We start from the raw sequence: 25,856 nt of genomic DNA, 5'->3' as shown, positions 1-25,856 counted from the left end.
TTTTGTTTACTTTTTGCCTTGTCAACGTTTGTAACTGCAATTATCCTAATTTTTAACGGATCAAAACCTGTTAGGGATAGTTGACGAACTTTAATCACAGATATTACACTTTATTTTTCCAAAATTTTTTTTCCGTTCTTCTAGTATGAACCTCGAATGGAAACAGTACTGATTAGGATTATGCTTTTTTATATGATGGACAGATAATGCATAAAATTTGAACTGAATCAAAATATCAACTTAGCTGTTGACTATATATGTTATTTGTTTTTGTTTGTTTGTTTGTTTTTGTTTTGTTTTGTTTTGTTTGTTTTGTTTTTGTTTATTTTTGTTTTTGTTTTTTTGTTTTTTTTGTTTTTTTTCGGTTTAGTTCTTAAAAGTATTGTGCTATTGTTACCAAGTTCATTATTGTTAAAAAGACTCATCAGTAGCACCCCTTTTTGAACCCCTTTGCGTTAAAGCAGAAATTAATGATTTTAGATATTAGATGGAGATTTAAAACACTTCGAATTTATCAACCTTTTAAAAAGACTGGTACTAATCGAATGGGTTATGTCAGTATCAGAACGTGTATCCTGATCAGACTAATTATTTAACACACATAGAAGATTTAATTTACTTTCCATCTAAATATATTTCTGAACGCTTTTATTTTTTATGAACGACTTTAAACCTGGTTAGTCAGTTTAGACATTTTATTCCATAAACTATCAAAAAGCTTGACAAATCGAAATAAATATAGCGCTCTGCACCTCTGAACTTAATTTCTGTACAGCTATTTCAACTTAATGTAAAAATATGAATTCAAACGTGTTCACGTATTAAACATAATATTTATCCACATTACGTGAACAAGCGACTGCAAAAAATGTTTTGACCTTTTTACCATTCGAATCTGGTATACAAAATTTCGATCAATTATGTAACTGTTACGATATTAGTTATAAATTTCTGTTATCTCTGACAACGAAAGATATAGAATCTATGCAAACTCTTATGACATGCATTGTGTAACACCTGGCTTGCCTCAAGAGAAAGGTCTAACCGGAAATAAATATCAGATTTAACAGTTTTATAACCTTGACTTTTTGTTTCATATATGTTATGAAGAGTTAACATGTGATACACTCACCATCCGGTTAAACTGTCTACTACAAAATTGTAAGGTTTATCTAAGCGTTTGCATGCCCTTTCTGCTGAGGGAAGTGACTTTTTCAGAATATGGACCACACTACATTTGTATCGTTATAAAGGTATTTAAGTCTCTTGGTTCCCTTGATTACTCCTTCACGTGGTTTTGGGGTTTCATGAGAAAGGGTCCTAATTTATCTTTTAAATGCATGGGATTTTGTTGTTTACGGAGAATTGAATTCAGTATTAAAAGCAAACTTATTTCCGTGTAAAAACACCGATAAAAAGAGACAAACATTTATTTCTACATGATAAAAGTATTACGAAAAGCATACTATAGAAACTTTTGCATTGAAATGCAGCTTTTCGATTTCCTGGAAGTAAACAATAAATTACAGATCGGTCTTCGGATTATATCAGAAATTCCGGTAAGGAAGCTAAAACTGGGACGACACTTCAAAACCCCAATGGCATGTTAAATTATATTACTGCAGTTTACGATAGTATGAAGTCATTACCTAGATTCAAAGACAATTGCAAAAAAAATATAATAATAATAAATAAAATAACCAACAAAATAGCCGACAAGAACAAAAATAATCTGAATTTATTGAAATATGATTCTTTTGGAAAGAAGTTTATATATAAATTCACGGTTGTAGAGATTATTGTACTAATTACTCGGCTCTTTTAATATGAAAAGTTAAAAATATATGTAGTTCTCAAATGCAAGCACACAAATCATGGCGGCATCAATTTTAACTTATTAAAGAGTAATCAAGGGAACCAGGGTTATAGCGATAATCAAAAGAATGTAATCCAGGGACAAAGACCAGACATGGGAAACAGACATACACAGCAAAGAACTTAAAGTAACTAATATAATACATACAAAGTAGCAAAAGCAAATGAGCAATTCGGACGCCATTAAAAACTGGGAGCATGGGCCAGGTGTGCCAGTAGAGTAAGCGTCCACAGCTTTCTAGAAACACCCGCCGTGCTGCTCATAAAAAGTCAAGTCTGGGGTAGTCGAAAGAGGATTGAAAAACTATGACACATTGATAAAATCAGTTTTCATGGTGCAGATGAATATACCGTAATGATCCAGGAGTTCATGGTGGTGACCAAACAACTTAAACTATTGCAACAAAAAGAAAAAGAAAGATTTGGCGCCTGATCGTATCTTGATACCATTTGCCTACTTGAAGAGAAGTGATACTTGACAAATGTTTCTATATTTAGATGAAAGATCAGAAAACCATGGGAAAAATCAAGTTCAAACGACCCCCTTTGTTTATTAATACTAGAATGCGGTTAATTGATATAAAATTATGAAACCATCGCTTTAGTTCGTCTTTATAGTTCTGTCTCTCCTTCATTAATTGATATATTTATCTTTATCACTTAATAGACGTGTATTGCAGGTACATATATTAATTAGAGGCTTCAAAATTCCCAGCACACGAAACAAAGTACAGGTATTTTAAAGATAAATGAACCTTTGAAAAGAGCCAAATAGTACATATTTGTATGGTAGAATAAAAAGTTAAGTTATTATATCATATTATCATTGATGAATAATACTACAGGAAAAACAGCCATGATATTTTCTTTAAACACAATAAAACTGCAGGAAAGACAAAAAAAATAATTTTTCATTTTGATGAGTCAAGAAGTCATCTATAAAGTATTCGTTAACCACCTGCTTTCTCGGGTTTTATGACTTAAGCTCACTGATTTCGTTCATGGTTCATTTCTATTGAACAGTACCACTTTGATTTTATCATTGTTTTAACGCCCATCTATCAAATCGATGCACATTTTTTTTGTTAAAATGAAGTATCGTTATCTGCAATGCTGTATCAGAATTTGATACGATGGATAAAAACATCTCTGAAATTATAAAACATAAAAAAGCGAAATACATATCGTGTACTATAATGTCAATCGTTTGTCAGAATCAATTTTAAGTTATCATTTCAAATAAATAACCAGGATGTAATTGTTCAATTATACACATGAATGATTTATATTTGAAATTGCCGGATTAATTTTTCAAAGAAATGAATATTAATTCAACAGTCGTGTTTTCTGTCATTAACATGTGGCATCTTCAACGGGGTGCTGAAATTTCTGTTTGTTACTTTTTATCTGAAACTCTATGTCATTTTGAAATACAACTTTACGAACTAGAAAATGCTTTTAGTACAATATTTTGCTGTGCATTGTCGTCCTACCATATCAACTAAATGGACGGCAAACAGTTGCATTTGATCCTATACAAGTCTTTTATGTACAGATTTAAGTTGTATACTAATGTTCACGTATCGATCGGTGTGTATATATAAAAGGGCAGTTGTTGTATCCCTATTAGCCATTAGTCCACAAATTTGGTCCTTTTTTTTTTCTTTTCTATTTTTATTGCTACTTATATGCATTTATCTTTTAAATGAGTCTACATTTGTAGTTTAACATAACAAAGAACACGGTTTGTGTGGTTGAAAACCAGTTTTCTAAAGCGATTAATATATAAACCGTATATTTTTATGTATCACATTATTCACATATATTTATATATAATCGGCGAACTGTTTTATTTCATATTCTGTTAGTAATCAAAACGCCATTGAAATGAGTTCCTGTGTGTCAAGATATTTGTATTGATGACGTAAAAACTCTTTGATATAAAAGTAATTTGAATTGTGTTTTGTAACCTCTGTATCCGTTGTTTATAGTACTTAGGTAGCTGTCTTTGTAAGAATGATGCAAAATCCGAAAAATGTGATACACCTCAAAAAGCTACATATTTTTATTTTTGTAATTAAGATGTTTTATGGGTCTATATTATGAAATGTGTAATTATTCATTCAAATCTACCTGCTCTTAGGAGATAATCAACATTGAAAATCAAATAGATTCTATTATATTTGGGTGTCATTTACATAGTTATCTCCCTTACTTTCGAATTCTACAGTGCATTCTATACAATTTTTATCTCCTATGAGTTATATGAAAAACCAAATGTTAATTTCTGTTGACTAAAGCATTTTAAATAAAATATCAAAACTAATAATATGTAGGCTTTTCACCGATGAATCACATTTTGCATGATTCTTAGCCGGAGTACTACTTAATAACAAGTCTCTGTAAGAATTATGCAAAGTGGGGAAACCTGAAAGGTACATGACAAAACCCGCCAATCTGTTGAAGTACTTTCCCACAATGAAGTGTTCTGCTTTTTAAATGACAATTATTTGATTTCTTCAACACTGAATATATATGCCACTTTTTCATTAGAATGTTGTTATTCATGTTTTTGACAGAGTTGTCTGCCACTGAATTATTTATTTGCAGTGCATTTTAGTAAATTCCATTTTTTATTCTTTGATTCTGATGGTCATATCACTCTATCAGAGGGAATGTTTCATCTACTGCCTGATTGTCACAGAGACTGACAATTAATATAACTTTATGTTCATAATTATTTCAGATGTTTAATGCCCAATGTTTGTTTTGTCAAACTGACATTTTATCTTCAAGGTATTTATCTAATTCAGGTTTTGTTTACTTTACCATGACGTTCATGATTTATCAACCGAGTAAAGGTAAAGGTCATAATAGAAATCATTGAGTGGTATTCCATTCTACCTTCGTTTTGGCTTGTTTCTCGACATTTCTATGGCCTTGATTTCAACTGAAAATACTATAATTGAATAAAGTACTCGTGGGCATAGCAGATCTCACAGCATGTCTCAAGGACATAAGTTGGTAAGCATTATTTATGTTCAAGACAAACCCAACGAAATGTTCATGGTTGTTTAGGATTCTTTTTTAATTAAAAATACCCAACAGCTGAGCAATACTCTTTTCATTACCTGCGAAAAGAGATTTGAATAATTTCTATTTCGCATCAACGTTAATCATTGGAGCATAACACGATAAGAAAATAAAAAAAAACATCCCATACGATTCGAAAGGAAAACTGTTGACCAAACTTTACTACAAACGTGATGACTTTTCATTCAAAATTGTCAACTTTCCTTTCATCTGTGGCAACATCCTTTCAGCATCTGTGTATGGAATGTTCATATCACAACTCATACGTTATGCCAGAGCTTGCCGAAACTTGCAAGACTTTTTGTATACCACTAGAACTGTAACAAACGGGCCTCTGGAACAGGGTCATGTTGCTACAACATTGAAGTCATCACTACAAAAATTTTATGGTCGTCATCATGAACTCGTGGGTCGTTATGGTGTATCTGCACCATGAAAACTGATGTATTCAAAGGGTCATAGTTTTCCTTTCCTCGTTTGTCTACCCCGGACTTGACTTTTTATGAGCAACTCGGTGGGTGTTTCTAGAAAAGCAGAGGACGCTTACCCTACCGGTGCACCTGGTCCATGCTCCAAGTTTTTAGTGGAGTTCGAGTTGCTCATTTGCTTTTGTTACTTTGTATGTATGATTTTAGTTACTTCATGTTCTTTGTTGTGTATATCTGTTTTCCATGTCGGGTATTTGTCCCTGGATTACATTCTTTTGATTACCGCTATTACCTTGATTCCCTTGATTACTCTTTCAAAATTCAGTAAGATATATCTGTAAATCACACTAAAATACAATAGAAATTGTTGGATTTTGAATGTGGTTCATCTTTTAAGAGTAGATAGATTTGAATGCATAATTACGCATTTCATCATATAGACCTATTATAACAAAATAGTAATGTGTAGCCTTGTTAGAGTGTATCACATATTACAAAAATGGCATGAGTCTTAGAAAGACAATAACGTATATTAGCTTTGTGATATGTCTATCAGACATATGGCAAAAATCTAATCAACGTCCGAATATATATTGGGAAAGAAAAATATTATCAACAGAAATAAAACACTATACATTTTTACGTCCCTTAGTAAGCGACTGAAATTTATGGTTTCATAGTTGGAAAGAATGAGAAAATTGTCCTTAAGTCAGATTTTGTTTCAGTACTTACATTTTGTATCTGGTCAATATGAGCCTTAACATACAAATATAGTTAGATAAGTAGCTAAATACATAATGATCACAAGTAATTACAATGTTAATATCTTTATCAATTTTGCTTAACAATGATTTAGTCTAATGATAATATATATATATATATATACAAATATATATATATATATATATATATATATATATATATATATATATATATATTGTTACAAACTAGTTAGTATGCGAAATCATGACTTAGCATCTTATTTAAGACTTTTCAAATAAGTGCATATATGTCTGTTTACGTTAGGGTTAATATGAAACGATAAATATATGTAATACAATTCCTGTAATCATAGTTACTCTGTGTGTGTGTGTGTGTGTGTGTGTTGTTGTTGTTGTTGTTGTTGTTGTTGTTTTTTTTTTTGTTTGTTTTTGGTTTCCCTCTGTTATTTATTAGGATTCTGTTGTTATAGTACTTGTACTTTAAGTCACATATCAACCGAAGAATTACGTACTAGTCCATATAAAATTCAGACACTGCGTTAGGTAAGTTTACTCTTTTCTGTATTCAGTCCTGGACTTTTGAGAAAATCATGCATTCATCTCACACTGAAATCAACAAAATAAAAGCAAATTAAGAACGATAACACTTGCAAAGTGTCAATTTAATACTACATAACTTTTATTTCAAGGGCGCAACACCCAGATGAAAAACGAAGACTGACAATGTGATCTGAAAGCGATTCTGCATAGGAAATAAAGATAATCTGGTGTGTTTTTGACATGCATAAATCACCTCCTGCTTGATTTTTGTGAAGACTGCTCATGGTATAGTATTTCATCGATAACAATGGTTAATATACAGGTCATTAATGGCTCATCTTAAACTCAATTCTTAGCCTTAGGAATACAGCAATTGAAACATTTTCCCTACTTGCAAAGGTTTTTACAATATTAGTAAAATTTGCAAAATGTTTACTTTTACATCTTTTGTTGATTTGAGATTTTATGTTGTTTTAGGTTACAAAGATGAAGATAAGATACACAGAAAAGCAGGTTTGCAATATGGTTGATTTCCTCGTTTATAACATAACATTCATATCTAGAGGAGCTATTTTTCAACAACAAATTGGTATTCTCATGGGCACTAGTTGTGCTCTTCTACTAACCGACTTGTCTTTGTATTTATACGAGACTGAATTTCTTCAGAATCTCGTAAATATATAAACATATGAAATACGCTTAATCCTTTAATTTCACATATAGATATATTGATGACGTATTGTCAATTAACAACCCTTCTTTTGGCAAATGGTTACCTTCAAAATGTCCACAAGAGTTCTAGATAAAGGAGACTACCGAAACAGCTTCTTCAGCATTTGTGGACCCACATTTCGAATTCGACATCAGTGGTTATATCAATACTAGAATTTTTGAAAGAGACGACTTTGTAAAACTACAAACTTTCCTTACCTGTGCAGCAATATGCCTTCATTTCTTGCATATGGTGTTTATAAATGTTTGTTTGTTGTTTGGGTTTAACGTCCGAGCAGCAATATTTCAGCTATATGCAGACGATGAACATGAAATTCATGATAAAATGAACATGAAATGATGATGAAATTAAAAAGAGATGGGACACAAGGACAATGGGGTCGACAAATTTTGATTTCCACTGCAAATAGGGAGAGGTGGGTAGGGTCGGGCAATTTAGCCTCCTGTGGCCGAGCCCTATGGTTCCTACTCCGGGAGAATACCACAGTAGGGTTCTTTAACGTGCGAGGAACGTGGCATCTTTCCCAACACGGTGCACTACTATGGTTTGCGGTCATGTGTTCCGTATTATAGCCTGACAACCCCAGCATGTAACACACCAGGGGTACCCCATTCCACCACCTGGGGCACACATCCCAGTTGCTCTGTGGGCAAAGCGCCCTAGCCCCCGGCTATGGTTCTGAGCACTATTTAGTCGCCTTTTACGACAAGCTTAGCGCTGCTGCAGGCCTATTCTTTTAACACCCGGACCTGCACGGGACGTGTTTATAAATAATGATTGCTTTAGTTAATTATTTTTGTGCTGATATGACCACTGATTTACCGATTATGACAATAACACATCATAATATTTGAAATACCAGTATCGAGTCAGGACCATTGTGGTTCCAGCTACACTAGTGTTGTGATATCTATTTTGTGGATTTAATTTGGACTTCACTTGATTATGGAACGGATTAGTGCTCGGTAATTTTGTTGTTACCAGTATGTTTACAATTCAAATGCAGCTCCTTATTAGAGATTTTTCCTGCCGCAACAAACTTTAATCTTTTATAAGAGGATCATTTCAAAAGTCTTTTTTTTCAATATTTTTAATTATACGAGATAATAGCTAAAAACTGCAAAATTATTATATCATGCCCTTCAATAACAGTAACATGTATAAGGAGTCGTCCTACAAATTTGACCCTAGTTACATTTTTAAAAGAGCTCTCTAAGCCAAATAATATGGTTTCTTTATTTATTCCTTGTCGTTCATAGTTCTAGGAATACACCTTGAAATATGTAGCCTTACACTTATTCTCAATCAACTATACATGGCCGCCATGTTTTTACCCATTGAAAATTATCCCTTCTGTGCAGGATATCCTAGGGAACAATTAAACTCTACTTTCGGCAATATGTAGTTTCAGATTAGATGGTCTTTCTAAAAATGTTAACGAATCAAAAACAATAAATACCTCTTTGTTAACCAATGGTGATGGTTTGGGTGAGCTATCAATAAAACTTGGGATAAACGCAAGCTTAATATGAGACTACGACGGCTTCCAATACATTTCATCCTAAATTTCTTAATAAGTTCATGTGCTTCCTAATCAGTCTGTGGTTGTTCCTGATTTCTCGTTTGTCAAATTGATGGTACTTCTAAAATGCAACTGAAGTCAACAATATATAGATACATGAACGAAGATTGAACTTTTCTGTTCCGTGTTTTTTTTTTTTTTTTTTTTTCTTGAATTTATAAACGATGGGAGATGATTGTTCCGATTATCCTGTTATATGATACCGAATGTGTCAACGTTTGATGTAATTATTAAATGAAATGTCTTTTCTTATTGTCTGCATAGTTTTTGTGAATTTGTTATCCAAAATTTAAAAAATCATTAAACCACATGACATATTGTTTCGCCTGTCATGTTATAAATCATCTCACTGATGCAATATAAATTTACTGTCACATGTCATACTTATTTTTCCAGTAATCTGAGTTGCTATAATACCCTTTTAGGAACATTTAAGTTATCTCCCGCAAAGTACAGACTTTTGACATAAACATATCAAGCACAATTTACATTATCTTCCCTATCATTACATTGCATATAGCTATATTATTATAACTTCCAAATAAAAAGCGTATTGAATTAATTACAGGATCTCCCAGAAATGTAAGATTACTTGAAAACGTTAGGTTAAATTGGAGTGAAACATATATCTAGTCAAATTTTTAATACAATTATTCTTTGTTTTACTTTCTTAACCATCATGATTTCTTGAAATGGATCTAAAAATAAATGGGTCATAATGAATAGATTCGTATTATGAAGAAAAATGACAAAATATAGATTTATCATTCACTCCAAGATTCCTTTGTATGCTGTATTGAATGTTTTTTTAAGGTTGACGGGTTTTGACATTCCAATTTTCTACCGATTTACATCATTCCTGCAGATATCAAATTTTTCAACTCGTATGCCATGTTCAAACTACTACCAAACGCCCCATTCATTAAATTTCAAACTTAAAATAGGAACGATATAACCTTTCGTAGCAACGTTTAAATTAAAGAATTAAAAATATCCTCTCCTGTCGCTTTCAACCGTGGTTGCCGCTTATTTCATTTTTTTCTGAACGTTTTTATTTCTTATATCGACTAGTCATTTTTTTTCTAACAAAAAAACTATTTCATAGAGTCTACGTCAAGTTTAACAAATCGTTTTCAATGTTGCAAGCTAATCGGTGCCTCTTTTATTGACTGGCCATTAATTACTTAAGCATAGGCAATGCCTGAATATTATATAGACTTGTACTTAAATCATTTTCCCGTTGGCTTGTAATAGAGCAGCCGATCAGTCGTTTAATCGGCAAAGTTTTATGAAGTACTGAAATATGATCAACTTGGATCATAAAGAATCAAGACAAGATATATTCCCATTATAATTAACCTCAAAGCTGAATAAATAATATTTTAATACCTAATTGGATGCAAAGTTCTTTCACATTGAAGTGACACTTATAAAAAAAGTTTTACTTTTACATTTGAAGTGGTCTCGAGATCGTGGGAAAAAAAGAAAATTTAAGATTCTTTGGTGTAGACCCGTCGTCTTGGAAACTACATGCATGAAATACGAATAAAACTAAGTGTTAACGTCCCTTTTGATAGATTTGTCTTTTTAATACAATCGGTAAGTCATATGGTAATAATTAGGGCAGAAATGACACACTGGAAGCATAGACAAAACACAAACCCATTGTTTCTAAGGCACCGACCATTTTTATACTGAGGAAGGGGAGTGGTCGGGATTATTTTGAAAAAAAAATCAAAATTATTCAAAATTTGAACAAATTGATTTTACCTAACTATAGACGGTCAATTAGTGGACGCTAAGCCTACCGGTGCACCTGGTCCATGCTCTCAGTTTTTAGTGCAGTACGATTTGTTCATTTGCTTTTGTTGCTTTGTATATGATTTTAGTTATTTTATGTTCATTGTTTTGTTTGTCTGTTTTCAATGTCTTGTCTTTGTCCATGGATTACATTCTTTTGATTACCGATGACCGATGATTGAATGATCGCTGCCGGTTCGAATACCGGTGAACGGTGACCAATATTATCGCGAATTTGTTATGTAAAATCATGAATGAACGGTTCATTCAAATTTAAGAATTTTGACCTGAACGAATATATTAAAATGTCATTTTAAACATACTTAAAATAAAAATCAATATTTTGTATTTGATAGTAGAAAATAGTAAATTTTATAGGTATTTATATTAATTGATTAATAAATTTAGGTAAAAATGAAGAAAACCGATTCAAACCCATCTGTAAGATATGAAACCCGATCATTAATAATGTGGTGTGAAACGACAGCGATTAGCGATTTAACGGATCGGTTTAACACATCGATGACTAATCGGAAACTGGTTGTTGATCAATTAACGATCCCACGGATCGAAGCAGGTACTGTAAATAGCATTTGTATGCTTAAGTGTCATAATCGGTAAATCAGTTGTCATACCTGTAAACAGAAATGATAATTGGAAATTCAGAACTGTTTTCACATAGTTAAAGTGCAATCTTTCTTCACTTCTGGTCAGGAATGCTCCTATCTGTACACAATAACATCGACTATCATTATTATAATGAAACAAACTACTTTACTCACATGAATTTGCGGATCTGTTATGTTCACTATAAATTTAATATTTACATGCATGTTCTCTTTCTTCTTATTGCAAAATATAATCTTTAAAAAAATAATCAGTAAGATAAGAGGGCATTACGAAAATATGTCTGGTACCCATGCCTTGAAGAATATTTTGATTACCGCAACACCATGTGCGATATATGCATTTAGACAATGAAAGCATAATGATCATACAATTATCTTTAGTTTTATCTCATGCTACCTGCTTTCCTGTATTTTATTACTCTAGTTCTTTCATTCTGATCATGGTTGAGTTCAACAATCTCTAAATAACCTTGATCCTTTATTTCATTTACGCCCATCGTAACGTGATCAAGGTTTTTTTTCCAAATCTGAATAACCATACACAAAATGTAGAATAATTTAGATTCAATATTGAATTACACAGAAAACAGTCCGAATGTGCCACCAATCAGCAGTTAAGTCAACTAAAGTTGTCGAAAAAAAAACGAAAGTAGAAAATACCAGCACTACAGCATGCCAATCAAGTTTTAATGACTGTTCGAGACTGAGATATATTCACAGAAACACATGCATAAAGCAAAGAAACTGTTAAAATCAATTTCGGTATCTATACATTAATTTAGTGTAATACGTGAGTTGAGATATCCCCGTGCACCCCCCCACACACACTCATCAACTAAAATATGATTTTCAGGTACCCTTATACTCCCATTTACGAATCGTTTTGTCGCCAAAAAATGAACCAAAGCATGATTGTATTTTTTGGCTACTTTGTAACAAAAAGTAGCCAAAAATCAATTTTTAAAGTTATTTTTATTCTACAAACTTCTTGCAATAACAAGAAGTAAACTAACGTATGTATGTATTACCATATATACAAATGTCTCAGTTTTACTATGGTACCAAGACAGGTGCAGTAACACTTAGGGTTCGTGAGTAAAATGACAAATATGTACCCCTTCCCCACTGAAAAATCGCTTAAATTGACATATTTTTCAATGTCAAAACCCCTATAGTATTAATATTTCAGTACAAAAATAGCTTATTTGGTATGCAATGATACCTAAATGTGTTCAGTTTGTTCATCCAAAATCTGCATCCCAAAAAAGGCTTAGACGCACAAACAATTGAGTCATAAAAATCTTGGCTTTTTGACACAGTGAGGCACAAATATGGACTTATACTAAAAAAGAACCCGAGAATATTCTTTGGCGACAAATTGATTCGGCAATGGGAGGTACAAAGGTACTCAAAATCACCATGAAGTTAATGAGTGGGGGATTTACAGTGTACCCTCCCAGCCCATGGACTAGTGTTTTTTCCTTGAACAAGCAATATTTTCATTTAACAAAAGATCTTCAACTACAAAGCCCGACATGACAGATCAATTGATCGAAGCGTGTGTATATATGATCAAAAACCTACTTGCTCATCTCGTTTTTATCAAAAATATTATTAAGAACATCATGGAAATGGTATTTTTAATGTTTTTAAGACACGTTGATGGCGTTTATTTTTTATAACTAAATTTCATAGGTAACACGGTTTCTGGTTGGATAAACAAATTTCGGTTATCATCTCAAAGACCAAATTTTGCAATGACTGTATTGTGATAAAACATTTTTTTTTATTATGTACTCGTTGAATTCGGTTCTTAAATTAAATTATAAGGAATGACTGTTATATTTCTTCGGACTATTTGAATTCAATTCAATGCTGGCGGTGCACACTTTAAAATAACCTGATACGCAGGCTATGTAGTGTGCACCATATCTTATTTCTTCATAGACGGAAAAATATAATAGTTATTACTTAAAAAACCTAACCTCGCCAAATTTTAAGAAACTTTTTTTTTCTGTAGAAAAATGGACTTAATATGCAAACAAGCTAAATGTGCAAGTAATGACAGGAAGTTCATATTACAAAATAAAAGTGTCAATAACCAGTAATGGCTAATGCATATTTTCGCTGTAAAAACGTTATTGTTATAAATGTTATAACACTTTCGTATTTAACGTTTCATATTACATAAGGAGTTAGATCTAGAGTAAGGGACACAACTGTTAAAAATCGTTGGAATGCTTGTATTCAGCATTTTACATTTATCTAATGTAAGCATCTAATTAACTTGGATTTATTTTATTCTGCTTCGAATGAAAGCTTGAAAGGCTTTAGTGAAATTGAATATGATACAAACATATCACTGATTTCATGAGTTGTGTCCCTTACCCTATGTCTACCTCCTTCATGTAACACATTTTATTACATTTAAGTTGAATTTTTTCCGACGCAGTCCATTAAGAAGCTTTAATTCCCATCTGATCGCAATTCGGTTTCCCGATCAGCCAAATACTGATAACGTATATTTAGTGGCGTTCGACAAAATCTGTATCGAAAATCAAAATTGTGTGCCATGTGTTATTTCCTTATTGTAATGTAGAAAATTATAAGCAACAGGAACACAATTTACTGGGTAGGCTATCTTTATTTTTAACGATAATACTTGTTTAATTCATATTGATTAAACATTTTGTTGTTAAGGTTTGCCTTCACCGTGTCTTCCTTTTTCAAGGATTGGACAATTTTCACCTTGCATATACATATACACTGGTGTACTACATTGCAAATGCAGGTTTCATATTTAGATACTATTCAAAGTAAGAATCACGCAAATTTTGAGTCATGATTGGGAAGCCTAAATATGTTTATATTTTTATATTTTGTTGAAAATGTTATATTACACAGAAATTAGCATGTGGCTTTTCATGCGAACCTGGTCTAAGGAGATATCAATTTTAAAGCATGTAATAAAGAGTTCTTAATTAAGGAAGTTAACTCTGTAAAATAAAAGACACTGAAATACAATGGAATCTTTTTTTTAATTCAAAGAACAGACACGCTGGACTGATTTTACATTTCATTATAAAGACCATAAACAACTTAATAAAAATAAATAAAACGTGTTACCTTTTTGAGGTGTATTTGAGAAATTAAAAATGCACGATTCTTACAAAGACTGGTACGTAATGATTAACAGCAGTAGCGAGTAAATAAGTACAATCGTTTGTATATATTTAAGAATGAGTCAATGAAAAAACCCATAAAGCCCATGCAATGGGTGGCACCTGTTTTAAAATATTTCCATCCACTTATATCATATATGAATCATTTCTCAAAGTTTAATTTTGTTGATTAACTGCAACGATAAAAGAGAATAAGTTACATAGAAAGCCTTGAAATTCATTGAAAAAGGGAGATAACTTTTTAATTGGAACAAAATTTAGATGCTTTATTAGGGAACTTTAAAATCATTTTTGAGCCGTCAATAGTCGATTCAAACGAATTTTTGGCATACATGTGGTATATACATTACATTTGAACAAAACATGTGCAATTTACCCTGTGCCACACATATCATAGGACCAGCCTAATTTTTACATGGAGAGCATCATAGCAATAGTAGTGAGTAATAAAGCAAAATCTTACAAATCTACAAATCAAGTATTAAAAATAGGGTTGAATTACAAAAAATGAAATAAAAAAATAAGATATATTTCAGAAATTCAGCAGGTCAAGAATTTAACGACAGAGTTCTATGCGATTGAACTTTATGCAATAAAAGTTGTCAATGGGATAACGGAACAGCTATAAGATTTAGTTAAACAGAAAATGCTAATACCATATCAATAACAAACTTATTATCTACATTTAGATTAATACTATCTCATTCAAAGAGGAAAAAGATTCAATTTACAACCGTGGTAATTATGTACGAACCCCATGAGGTAGATTTATTTGATAACATTAATTTGCGTTAAATAAAGCAGTTCTACATTTCATACAAGTGACAAGTATCGGTTTATAATAGTATCCTGGACTTAATGAGCCCTCTTGATGTATTCAAGTGACACTCATGGGGTAACACGGTAACCTGTTTGGTTTCTGAATGGGACACGAGTGTTTTATTATTAATTTGAAATGTTATCGTTACAGGACAATTATTGGATCACCTTTTAAACTAATCAGTATTTTTTCAACGATTGGATCATTCAAATATTATTTTTTTTTATTTCATATAAACACAGTAACAGTTTTCTATAGATTTAACCGTTGTTAATTTTGCAACTATTGGATTTACACGTTATTTCTTACATAGTGGATTTATAACTGTCTTTGATAAAGAATAAACCTGTTGATATGATATTCATAGAACGATGGATACCATGCCTTCAACAATCTAATTGAACTTTCTGAGCAAATTAGAGAAACCAAGGATACATTTGGAAACATCGACATTTGAGTTATAGCCATTTCCATTTATTAGAATCTTTTTATTATTTATTTCTAATATTTTTTTCTATTACGCTATAATATAGATACAAGGAATGCAAGGATCGGTTACGAAAACATTGATATCTATATACAATATGCGTTCAAAAGATATTCCGAAGAATGTACAATATTACGAACTAGTTTTTATTTTGATCGAAGGAATCACTTATAATTTGTAAGTTAAAAAATATTGGCTTTCTCTTGGTAAATTAACAATCAAATTCAGATGGATCGAAACTTGATTTGTACAGTTTCAGCTGCATTGGAAATATAAAAAAAAACAACTTAGTTTTTTTCTCTTCTTTTTTGGGGATTTTAGTGAATCTGAGAATGTTTCTACCGAATCTGATAATTTTGTCAGGTTTCTTGGTTGCAGCTTCAGCAGATTTGTGTGCATCTGATACGGTAAGTTAGATTATAAGTTTTGTCATCCCTTCATATAGCTATTTTTTCTACTTTGTTCCGTCCCATTGAGGCTACCCAACACGATAATATATAAATAAACGAATAAATAAGTAAATAAATAACAATATTGTTGCGTGGATAGTTATTTCTGGACATATTATCAGATTTGATTAATCTTATATGCATATAGAGATATTTGTCGATTATATATTCAATATAGAGGTCACAATATATTCAAATTAGTTATCCATACAATACTGAAATACTTCTATATAAGTGTCTATGATTTGGATAAAGACTCATTTGTTGACTTGAAATGGTTGGGTATACAATCTATTCTGAAATCAGGTAAATTTAAGTGCTGATAACTGAGTAAATATTTCAGAACAATATAGGTTATATAACCATGACAAAGGGGGATCTCTGTGTTCTTATTTCTCGAATAGTAAGATTCAAAAAATCATACTGTTATATATTAACATTGTCCGGGGTAAGCAATGAGGATACCAGGGAACAAACCCTTTGTCCTTTAACACCCATTGGTAAATTAAATAATTCTGAAATAGAATAAGCATTAACTCATGCTACAACAATGAAGTCATCTGCTTAGGAACCTCAATATAAAGTTTAAAAACTTTTGTGATTAGGAAGAAATGCTCAAGTCATTGTATTAGAGTAATCAAGAGAACCCAGGTTCTAGTGGTAATCAAAAGAATGTAATCCAGGGACAAAGACCAGATATGGAAAACAGACATACAAAACAAAGAACATAAAGTAACTAAAATAATACATACAAGCAACAAAAGTAAATAAGCTTTATTAACTATGAAATATAACAGGTGATATTGATCACGTATATAACGTACACAATCAAATATCATCAAAATTCACAGTATTCTAAGGAAACCAGCTTGAGAATTATTGAAACATAATATTCGCTACTAACAAATGTGAATCAACTGAATGATGAATGATTCTCGTGGTCACTTAATTCAGATGTAATTTTTTATAAGCATGTCAATATAAACACATTTAAGGATATAAGCCTAGGGTAAGGGACGTACCTTTTGAAATCTGTGATTTGCACCATATTCAATTTCACCAAAACCTATCAAGCTTCCGTTTGAAACAGAGCAAAATCAATCCAAATTACTTTGATATTTACATGAGATTGATGTAAAATGCTTAAAGCAAATACGTCCCAAAGACTTGTAAGAGATGTGTCCCTTACCCTAGGTCTACTTTTTTAAATGCATGAACTATTGTGAAGCCTGTTTTAACGGATACTGAATAAGTTGGAATCTGAATATACAAGACACGTTGTATTGACCATTCATATCAGTCTCTGTTAGAATCAGGCAGTGGATGACACATGGTATGAAAAAAAACATCATTTCGATAGCGTAAGTTGACTATTTGCACTATCAGAATCAAGGAAAAAAGACAGAACTTCCCATATCATCTTGGCAAATTCAGTTTAAATTTCATTAAAATGTTTCCAAAATGAATATTTTTCTACTATTCTATTGAAAAATTTCTTAGCAAATCCATTGATGCAGGTAGCAAATAATAGTCTTTTTCAAATAGGGAAACTTGTTTAAACCGAATGCGTATATTAACTGATAAAACCCTACTGTCTAAAATGGATTCAGTTCAGTTCAGATAGATTTTGCATACAATGAATGAGTACTCCATCAATGTCATTTTTCATTAAGTACTTAAATGTCAGTAAAAATTTAAAATAAACTTACACTTCTTTGTTGATAATAGTACATTGTATGGCAAATGTGTATAGCTTAAAACCAATAATCAAATTTTGTTGTACGTTAAAACGTTTGCTTTTAAACTCGAACAAAAAAAAAAGGTTTTCACATAATTTTCTTGTAAGAGGCATTGTACCTATGAAATTGTAAATTCTGACAAACAATAGAACATTTCAGCTTTTCATTGATCTAAATTTGTTCTTTGGTCCCAATTATACATTATAATCTATAAAATTGAGAAGATTTGTCCACTATGAAATTATGTTCAAGCTTTCAAATTGTAAACACTGGGAATAGAACATTTATCTGACCTAAATACACAAAGATTTAAGAACAAAATTCCGCCTAAAAATTACGTACAGTTAGAGGTAGCATGATTCTTCTCTTTGACAAAAATATTTTGACTTAAAACTTTTCAGAAGGATTAAAAGACACAGTTTTCAAGACTGAAAGTGTGCGAAAAAGTTTAGGAGATATTGGTTGTAAAATTAAGCAAGAATCTACAATGAAAAAGTACCTGAAAATGTCCTTCTGGACTTTGTTCTCAATTTCATATATCAATCTCTCATTTTCTTAATATAAACATGTTTCAGAAATTAAAACAATCATCACTTGGGATAGTAAAGGAGTATATCTATGTGATAAATCCCTACCTGCATGACATTTAAAAAGAATAATGCTTAACCTACCTTGCATTACTAACTATTTTTTGTAACCAAATCTGATTGGTTGAAAGCGACGTTGTGACGTTTCTTACAGTTTGTCTCCAAAAACAACAGGTGACGTCAAGGACGGACGATTCCTAGAATTTCTGAAATGACAGATATATAATGTCAAACAGCCAAATTTTCCTGAAGATTCATTGGGAAAAATGTAACGTGACGCTTGAATATCACAAAACTCGCAATGTTTAATTTCGACATTACAACAAACTACCCAAGTTTGTTAAATTTCAACGTCATAATTAACAAACTCCCCCAGGGGCGTTTAATATAATTTTGAAATTAAATACATGTAACCGGAGTTGATATTTTGCTATATTAAACTTTTATTTATTACGAAACCTAAAATTATATTTAACCACGTTACAAATTCGAACTTATAAGTATGCAGTTAGCTACTAAAGGCAGTTTTACAGGTCAAGGTCATTCAATCAAAAGAAAATAAACGCCATACTTTGAAGAGATGAATAATTTTATTCGCAGTTGGGCATCTCATATGCGTCTTACAATTACATTTTCTCATTATTTTGGTTCATAAGTTTTGGCTTACATTCGTTTGTTATTCCTCCATTTAGTGAAATGCGGGTTTTTCTATAGGATTGTGACTAGGTAGAAATAAATTCAAAACATTAAAAACATTGCATTTGTCTTGTTCATAGGTTGAAAAAAGAAACCTCTTTGAAATAATTTGTTTTTCAAATTGTTGTAATTACGTAATAAGTGAGATATTTCCTGACAACTTATTGGTGTTACGGATAGTAAGGGCGATATTGACAAATTAATTGCCGTGATAACAATAACCAATTTTCTGACTTCCGTTCAAATCTCTAGCAAATCGCAAGTGGAAAGAAATCTTTAAGACCATTTATTTTTATATAATTACTTTGAAACTCAGTGACACATATTTTAAACTAAATAGATATAGCCCGAACAGGCAGATTGTTTTCTGTTGTCTTATAATGAAATTGTTGACTAACGAAATTGCTTTTAAATTATTAATACGGATTTTAACGAAACTTCACACTTTTATACATATTTTAACACAGTTGACAAATCAAAAAGGTGGAGAGTTGTGCCAAAAGTATTTTCAGCCCACCACATTTCTTGCACCTGTGCAAGGTCTTGAATTTCTGGCCTCTGTATGTCTTTCTTTGTTTTGTTCTCACTCTCAGTTTGCTTTTATGTTGTTTGAGTAGATAGAGGCAACTATTTCGCTGTACCTGTATATTTTTGGTTTGGTACAACTGTTCCAAAAAGCAGATCTATAAACGGAAAACACTATATGATACATAAGACATTGGGAACGTTAGCTGAAGAAGCAACGTTTGATTGACGGATTTTCGGTACCTTTTATAAACTCGTACGGAGAGTCAGTGCCTGGATATTAATTGAATTGGGACTTACAAGGACTGATACACACATACATGTACTAAGGATATTTATTAGTGACAGCACCGATAAACTAAGTGTCTTTCCCTTGTCCAGAAATCACGTCCAATCTGCTGGGTGTTTTCCAAGATAGGCGTGTATTCTGATTCTGTTTTTTTAGAACCCTCTTTTAGCCGACTACGATCAGGGAGCATTTTATCACGTGTTTTATTCTGAGTTTGTTAGAATTGTAAAAAGTACATTCAAGTAAGACGCTTTCTGCATAATGAGTTCGAAAGGCTTATTTATCACAAGGAAAATACTAGTTGCACCAATAAAACTACCTAAATAATTACTACTAATAATAATTAATATTAAATAATTATGTGATCGTTCATTTACCCGTATGTAAACATTTCTTGTCAAAAAAAAAACACAAAAAATATATAAACCAAGAAAGTATATGTTTATTCGAATATATAGATGGAAATGTAAATATTTCATAATCATTAAATGCATGCATCAGACAAGTGATTTAACGTGTAATGACTTCAGAAAGAAAACAGACAGAGTTAATCTGAAAATAATACTGATAATTGCATATGATTTAGAAAATAAGCTCCTGAATTAGACGTCAGACAGTGGTTAATTAAAATTGATTTAGTTTTATAATATACGTCACTCATTTGAACGATATATTGTCAGTGAGTATGTAAAACTGCCGTTTTGTTATTTGTGTCTGTCAGCATATCCGAATATTTACTGTGACGTCGCATTTAAGGGCAATTAAAGAAATATGCATGATGCTCTACAATGGTTTGCGCAGTGCAAGAATTAATTTCAGAATGTGTAATTAGTAGCTCTGTAAACGCGTTATTTCCAAAATGTATTGTTTTCAGAAGATGGTATTTGATTATCAAACTAAGATGGCAGGATGATGTCAAAAGTTCTGATATTTTTATAAATGAAGACTATACAACATTATGTTTGCCTAAGGGTATGCACTGAGGGATTAAAAAAAGCAATTAAACACTATGGGGACGATCATGTAATATTGAGAGGAGGCATGGGAGATTTCAAAATATTTTTTTAATATGTTAACGGTAAAAACATTTATGTCCAAATAAATCAAATTATCTATTTACATGTATATTTAATAATGTTCGAATCAGGGGAGTAATGGGTCACACTATTTTGTCAGATTTATTTTTGACTTGACCTGATTATGGTTAGAGTAAGTGTTCAGTAATTTGGTCGTTCACACTTTTTCAAGATCAAAATATCTTATTTTTAAAATGATCTGTGATTTCTTATAGTTGTTTCACTTATTATCGCACCTTATACATATATCCTGGGACTCTTTTTATATATGTATTCTATTAAGATAAATTGCAAACAACTCAATAACCGAAATCATTGAAATTATATTGAAAATATATAGGGTTTCCATTAAATAAAACTTCTAAAAATATTCTAATTTATATTCTACTCCTGCTGACAGCTGTCTATCTTGCAGCAAAAGATAATTGGAATGTGTTCAATGATGTGTAACATTTTGGGTTTAATTGTAATCATCTGCAAATTGAAAATGTAACGGATGTTGATAACAGGGGTGTGTAATTTAATACTATGGTTTATCATATTTCTTGCATGCTGCTCATAAACAGGTTTCACACAGAATGCTGTGAACATTAGTTTGAAATTGAGGTTTTAAATATTTATTAAAAAAATCACAAGAAATTGCAAGGGTATATTAATTATATATGTTGAGATGATATACCTTCAAGCAATGTAATAAATTATAATACAATCGCTAAAATAATAGGCCTCTACAGGCCAAGCCACTTATAAACTTACCCTGTTAATCCTAGCATTGTTATTTGTTAACGTTTTCATTTGCGAACTTTTATTCAACTGATAAGTTCACTGTTTTATTATCTTTATACAATTTTTCACAGTTGCTAAACATATAACACTTATTGAGCTTCAATCTATCAATATCATCAATATATAATGTGCAAATGACCACTCTGTAGTGTTAACTTGGAATGAAAAATAGCAAGAGCTTTTTTCGCCGGTCATACCGTGTACGTTTAATGATGTCGGTCATAAATAACTGAGCCCCCTGGACATACGAATCACATAATGTTTTATTTTAATGATTTATAGACAGCAAAAAGCTGTTTAATAGTCTATAAACTATTTATTTGATATTTGAAAAAACTTTAAGACAAATAAATCACCTAGATAAAAATATATTACTACATAACACAAAATGATAACGTAGAATTGTTATAAACATTCGCAATATATTTATCTGTTGGTTTTGTTTTGATCCTGAAAATATTTATAGGATCTGTTTTTTTTTTTTTAAACTGTTAGATGTGCTTGTATCTTTATGAATGCTATAGGTATTACAGTAAGCATATGATTAATTGTGTCAGATTTCACTATTTGAATGTAATCCAGGGACAAAGACCAGTTATGGAAAACAGACATACACAACAAAGAACATTAAGTAACTAAAATCATACATACAAAGTATCAAAAGCAAATGAGCAACTCAGACTCCACTAAAAATGGAAGCATGGACCAGGTGAATCGGTAGGGTAAGCGTCCTCTGCTTTTCTAGAAACACCCGCCGAGTTGCTAATAAAAAGTCAAGTGCGTGGTAGACAAACGAGGAAAATAAAAGTGACCCTTTGAATAAATCAGTTTTCATGGTGCAGATGGATACACCATAACAACCCACGAGTTCATGATGACGACCATTAAAATTTCTGAAGTTATCAACATAACCCTGTTCCAGAAGCCTTTGACATTGAAAGTTCATTTGAGAAAAAACGATAGAAGCGTTAATATGCATATTGTTCTAGTCAAAACTTCTTTTTCTGATGATGGTCATTTGTTTTTGAAGACAAACAAGGAACAAATACAAATAGGGAGGAGAAACTGTCTTACATTCAATTGGTAAACAACCCTGTCAAAGTTGATGTTTACCAAAACCTTTCGATGCAATCTCGAACAATAACCTTAAATTACAGTTACACATGTGGGAATTATTACCATTTTCTGTCAGATGAGTAACTGGATAGTATTGTCTGAGGCTACTGTTGTTCGTCAGGTTTCTGATACTATAAAAGAACAGCTTTTTCGTTGGAGTTGAAGATCTTGATTTTGGTGTTTTGCTGATCTCACTGGCATTCCATACATTTTTCAAGAGGTTAAATGCTGTTTTTTCTTTGATATTCTTAATTATACTGCATATGGTGTTGACTTTACCGCCAAGGTAAGTGACCTATCCTACTTTTTTTCAAAATTTTCGCCATCTAGCTTTACTCGATCGGTGGCGTTGGTGATGATCTTCATTACCAATGTTTTTTCCCTTGTTTACTTTGATGCCGGTCTTGGCAGCTGTTTCTTGCTGTTTTGATGTTTTTTTCCTGCATGTGGCTTTGTTTGAGTGAAAGTATGGCACGATCGTCGGCAAAGTCAAGATTGTCGAGCTGGTCCAGTATGGATCATTGGATTCCATTCCTTCTCTTATCAGTACTTTCTTTCGTCATCCAGTCAATTGCTAACAAAGATAAAACAAGACCCACAAAAAGTGAAAAATACGTACCTTATAAACAAATACAAATATCAATTATATATTTTACACTGGTCGATATGCTGCACACGTAGTTACCTCTCATCAACAGCATTCGAATCAAACAAGATTCTAATCCAAAAAATAATTGTATACAAGAAGTACTCAAAACCTAAACCATCGAAACAGGAAGACAAATCCATCACCCCAAATTTTTACTGATGTAAACTCAGGCGTTCAGGTCAAATCTAGTGCCGTATAAAGGTCGTCGGTCATAATCAAAGCGGACACCCATGTCGGTAAATAAGATCTTGATGACTTTAATCTTTATCCACCATATATATTGTCCAAGTAGTTTTATCTTAAGTAGTTAAAATGACCTTGTTATTAAGCTTCTAGATGCAGAAAAAAAACGTGAGGACTTATATTGCTGAATTAACGTTGTTTTTTTTTCGAAAAGCTTAAAAGCCGGTTGTCATTTACAGTATGATTCATTAGTCTGTTATAAATGCATGACCATTCACGACTTTAAAGTGTCTTATTTCACAGCGAAATGTAAGAATACATCGATGTAAAATTTCGTGCAAACATTAATCAACGCGCTTGTAATAAAAGTTACAGAAAGGGATTTGCGTCATAAAAATATTTTCATATTAATTTCAATATAGACTCTAAAAGCACTGTTACTAAACTGATTTAGAACATCATGTGATTTTCGAGCCACGCTTATTCTCTCTTATTCCAGCTTTTGTAATTAAATCTCACATGACATAAAAAACTAAGGCTTAATCCTTGTATTGAATATGGTAGATACTTTGACATACCTTAGTAGAACTATATTTTATGATCTTCAACTTCCTGCGCAGTTAATATTAATGCTGCTGATGAGTGGTTATTCATAAATATCATAAGCAGCATACCAAATTTTGCAAGTTTATATGATTGATGATTGTATATTGTTTGTTTTCTGTTTGTTTGTTTGTTTTGTTTTGTTTTGTTTTGTCAAAAAGTATATGAGATGAAGTGCTTTTGTTTTATTATACTAGTAACACTGGTTGGATGATTTGATTGAATTACATATATCTGATGCTTATTTTAAACTGTATCCAACCCTGACTGCCACTACAGATTGCAACAAGACGCACATAACACAAAACAAAAGAACCAGACGTTACAGTTCATTTGTCCTAAAAACCATTGTATTACTTATCAAAAGACCATAGGTCACTTTCTAGGCCGTTACCGGTTCGTATTTAAATTGTGTTGGTTATTTAATAAGGTAATATCGTGAAAAGGTGCTTTCGAAGAATTACAACTTATCGTCTCCTAGTTTAACTTAAAGTAGCTTAGTATATAGCAAGTTCATTGGACAATTGATTTTGTATAGCATCAAGATGTTTCGTGCTGCACGTATTGAAAAGTCTTTCCTTTTTGATATATTATTTCACAAAGTTTACATAGAAAATTGAATGTTTCAACATTCCAATATTATCAGATAAATAAGCTGAAATGTAAAGAACATTATGTCTCTAAAGAATGACTTTTACCGCGTGTTCACCATGTGTTTAAGATCATTTTGTCATTTCTGTTGTACAGATGAGTTAGACAGTGTGGTATTTCTGCTTTTTCATACTTTATATTGTATAAATGATGTATCATACAGATACTATATTAAACAAATATATGATTAATAAGATTCGACGTCTCTAGTAGGCTATACTTACTAACAAAAAACAAACTGTTTAAATAAAACACAAATTCACTTAAATGTAGATAGTATACTCTTTCCTTCTAAATATTAAGCATTTATAGCAAGTTATAACTATTATTGACTATACGTTCAATAATTATCTTCAATTGAAAGGCAGATTAGCTAAAATTACCCAGTTAAACTAGGAATGACCTTTTCTTGACCTTTCTTGAGCCTATATATATATGATGGTAATCCAACCCAATTTTGTTGAGAAAGATAGATATAAATAGCACGATGTCGGATAACTTTTGTTGAAAAAAATACGCAAAAGCGTATTTTTTAACCGATATCATTAAGGAGCTTTATAGGCGTTTGATTTAACTTACAACTTTCCGTCGTAGAAATACAAGTGTTAAGGCACAA

The 25,856-nt window shown here is 31.6% G+C and overlaps 1 protein-coding gene across 3 annotated transcripts in view; it reads left to right on the top strand.

Moving 5' to 3' along the window:
- Window positions 1-15,402: 15,402 nt before the first annotated feature.
- LOC148603076 (parathyroid hormone/parathyroid hormone-related peptide receptor-like) overlaps window positions 15,403-25,856 on the top strand; it is a 29,098-nt gene continuing 18,644 nt past the window's right edge. The window contains exon 1 of one of the 3 annotated variants that reach the window (XM_088551963.1): window positions 15,403-16,298. In XM_088551963.1, coding sequence (XP_088408089.1) covers window positions 16,224-16,298 — 75 coding nt within the window. In that variant the 5' untranslated portion in view covers window positions 15,403-16,223. Of the gene's footprint in view, window positions 16,299-16,626; window positions 16,647-23,366; window positions 23,441-25,856 lie in introns of those variants that run through there. The other 2 variants (XM_088551965.1, XM_088551966.1) reach the window with 2 other exon arrangements.

This window comes from Perna viridis, chromosome 11 (genome assembly GCF_037379345.1).
Source record: "Perna viridis isolate PV_CMFRI_1.1 ecotype Kerala chromosome 11, ASM3737934v1, whole genome shotgun sequence".
Lineage (NCBI taxonomy): Eukaryota > Metazoa > Mollusca > Bivalvia > Mytilida > Mytilidae > Perna > Perna viridis.
This window is presented reverse-complemented; position numbering and strand designations above follow the sequence as displayed.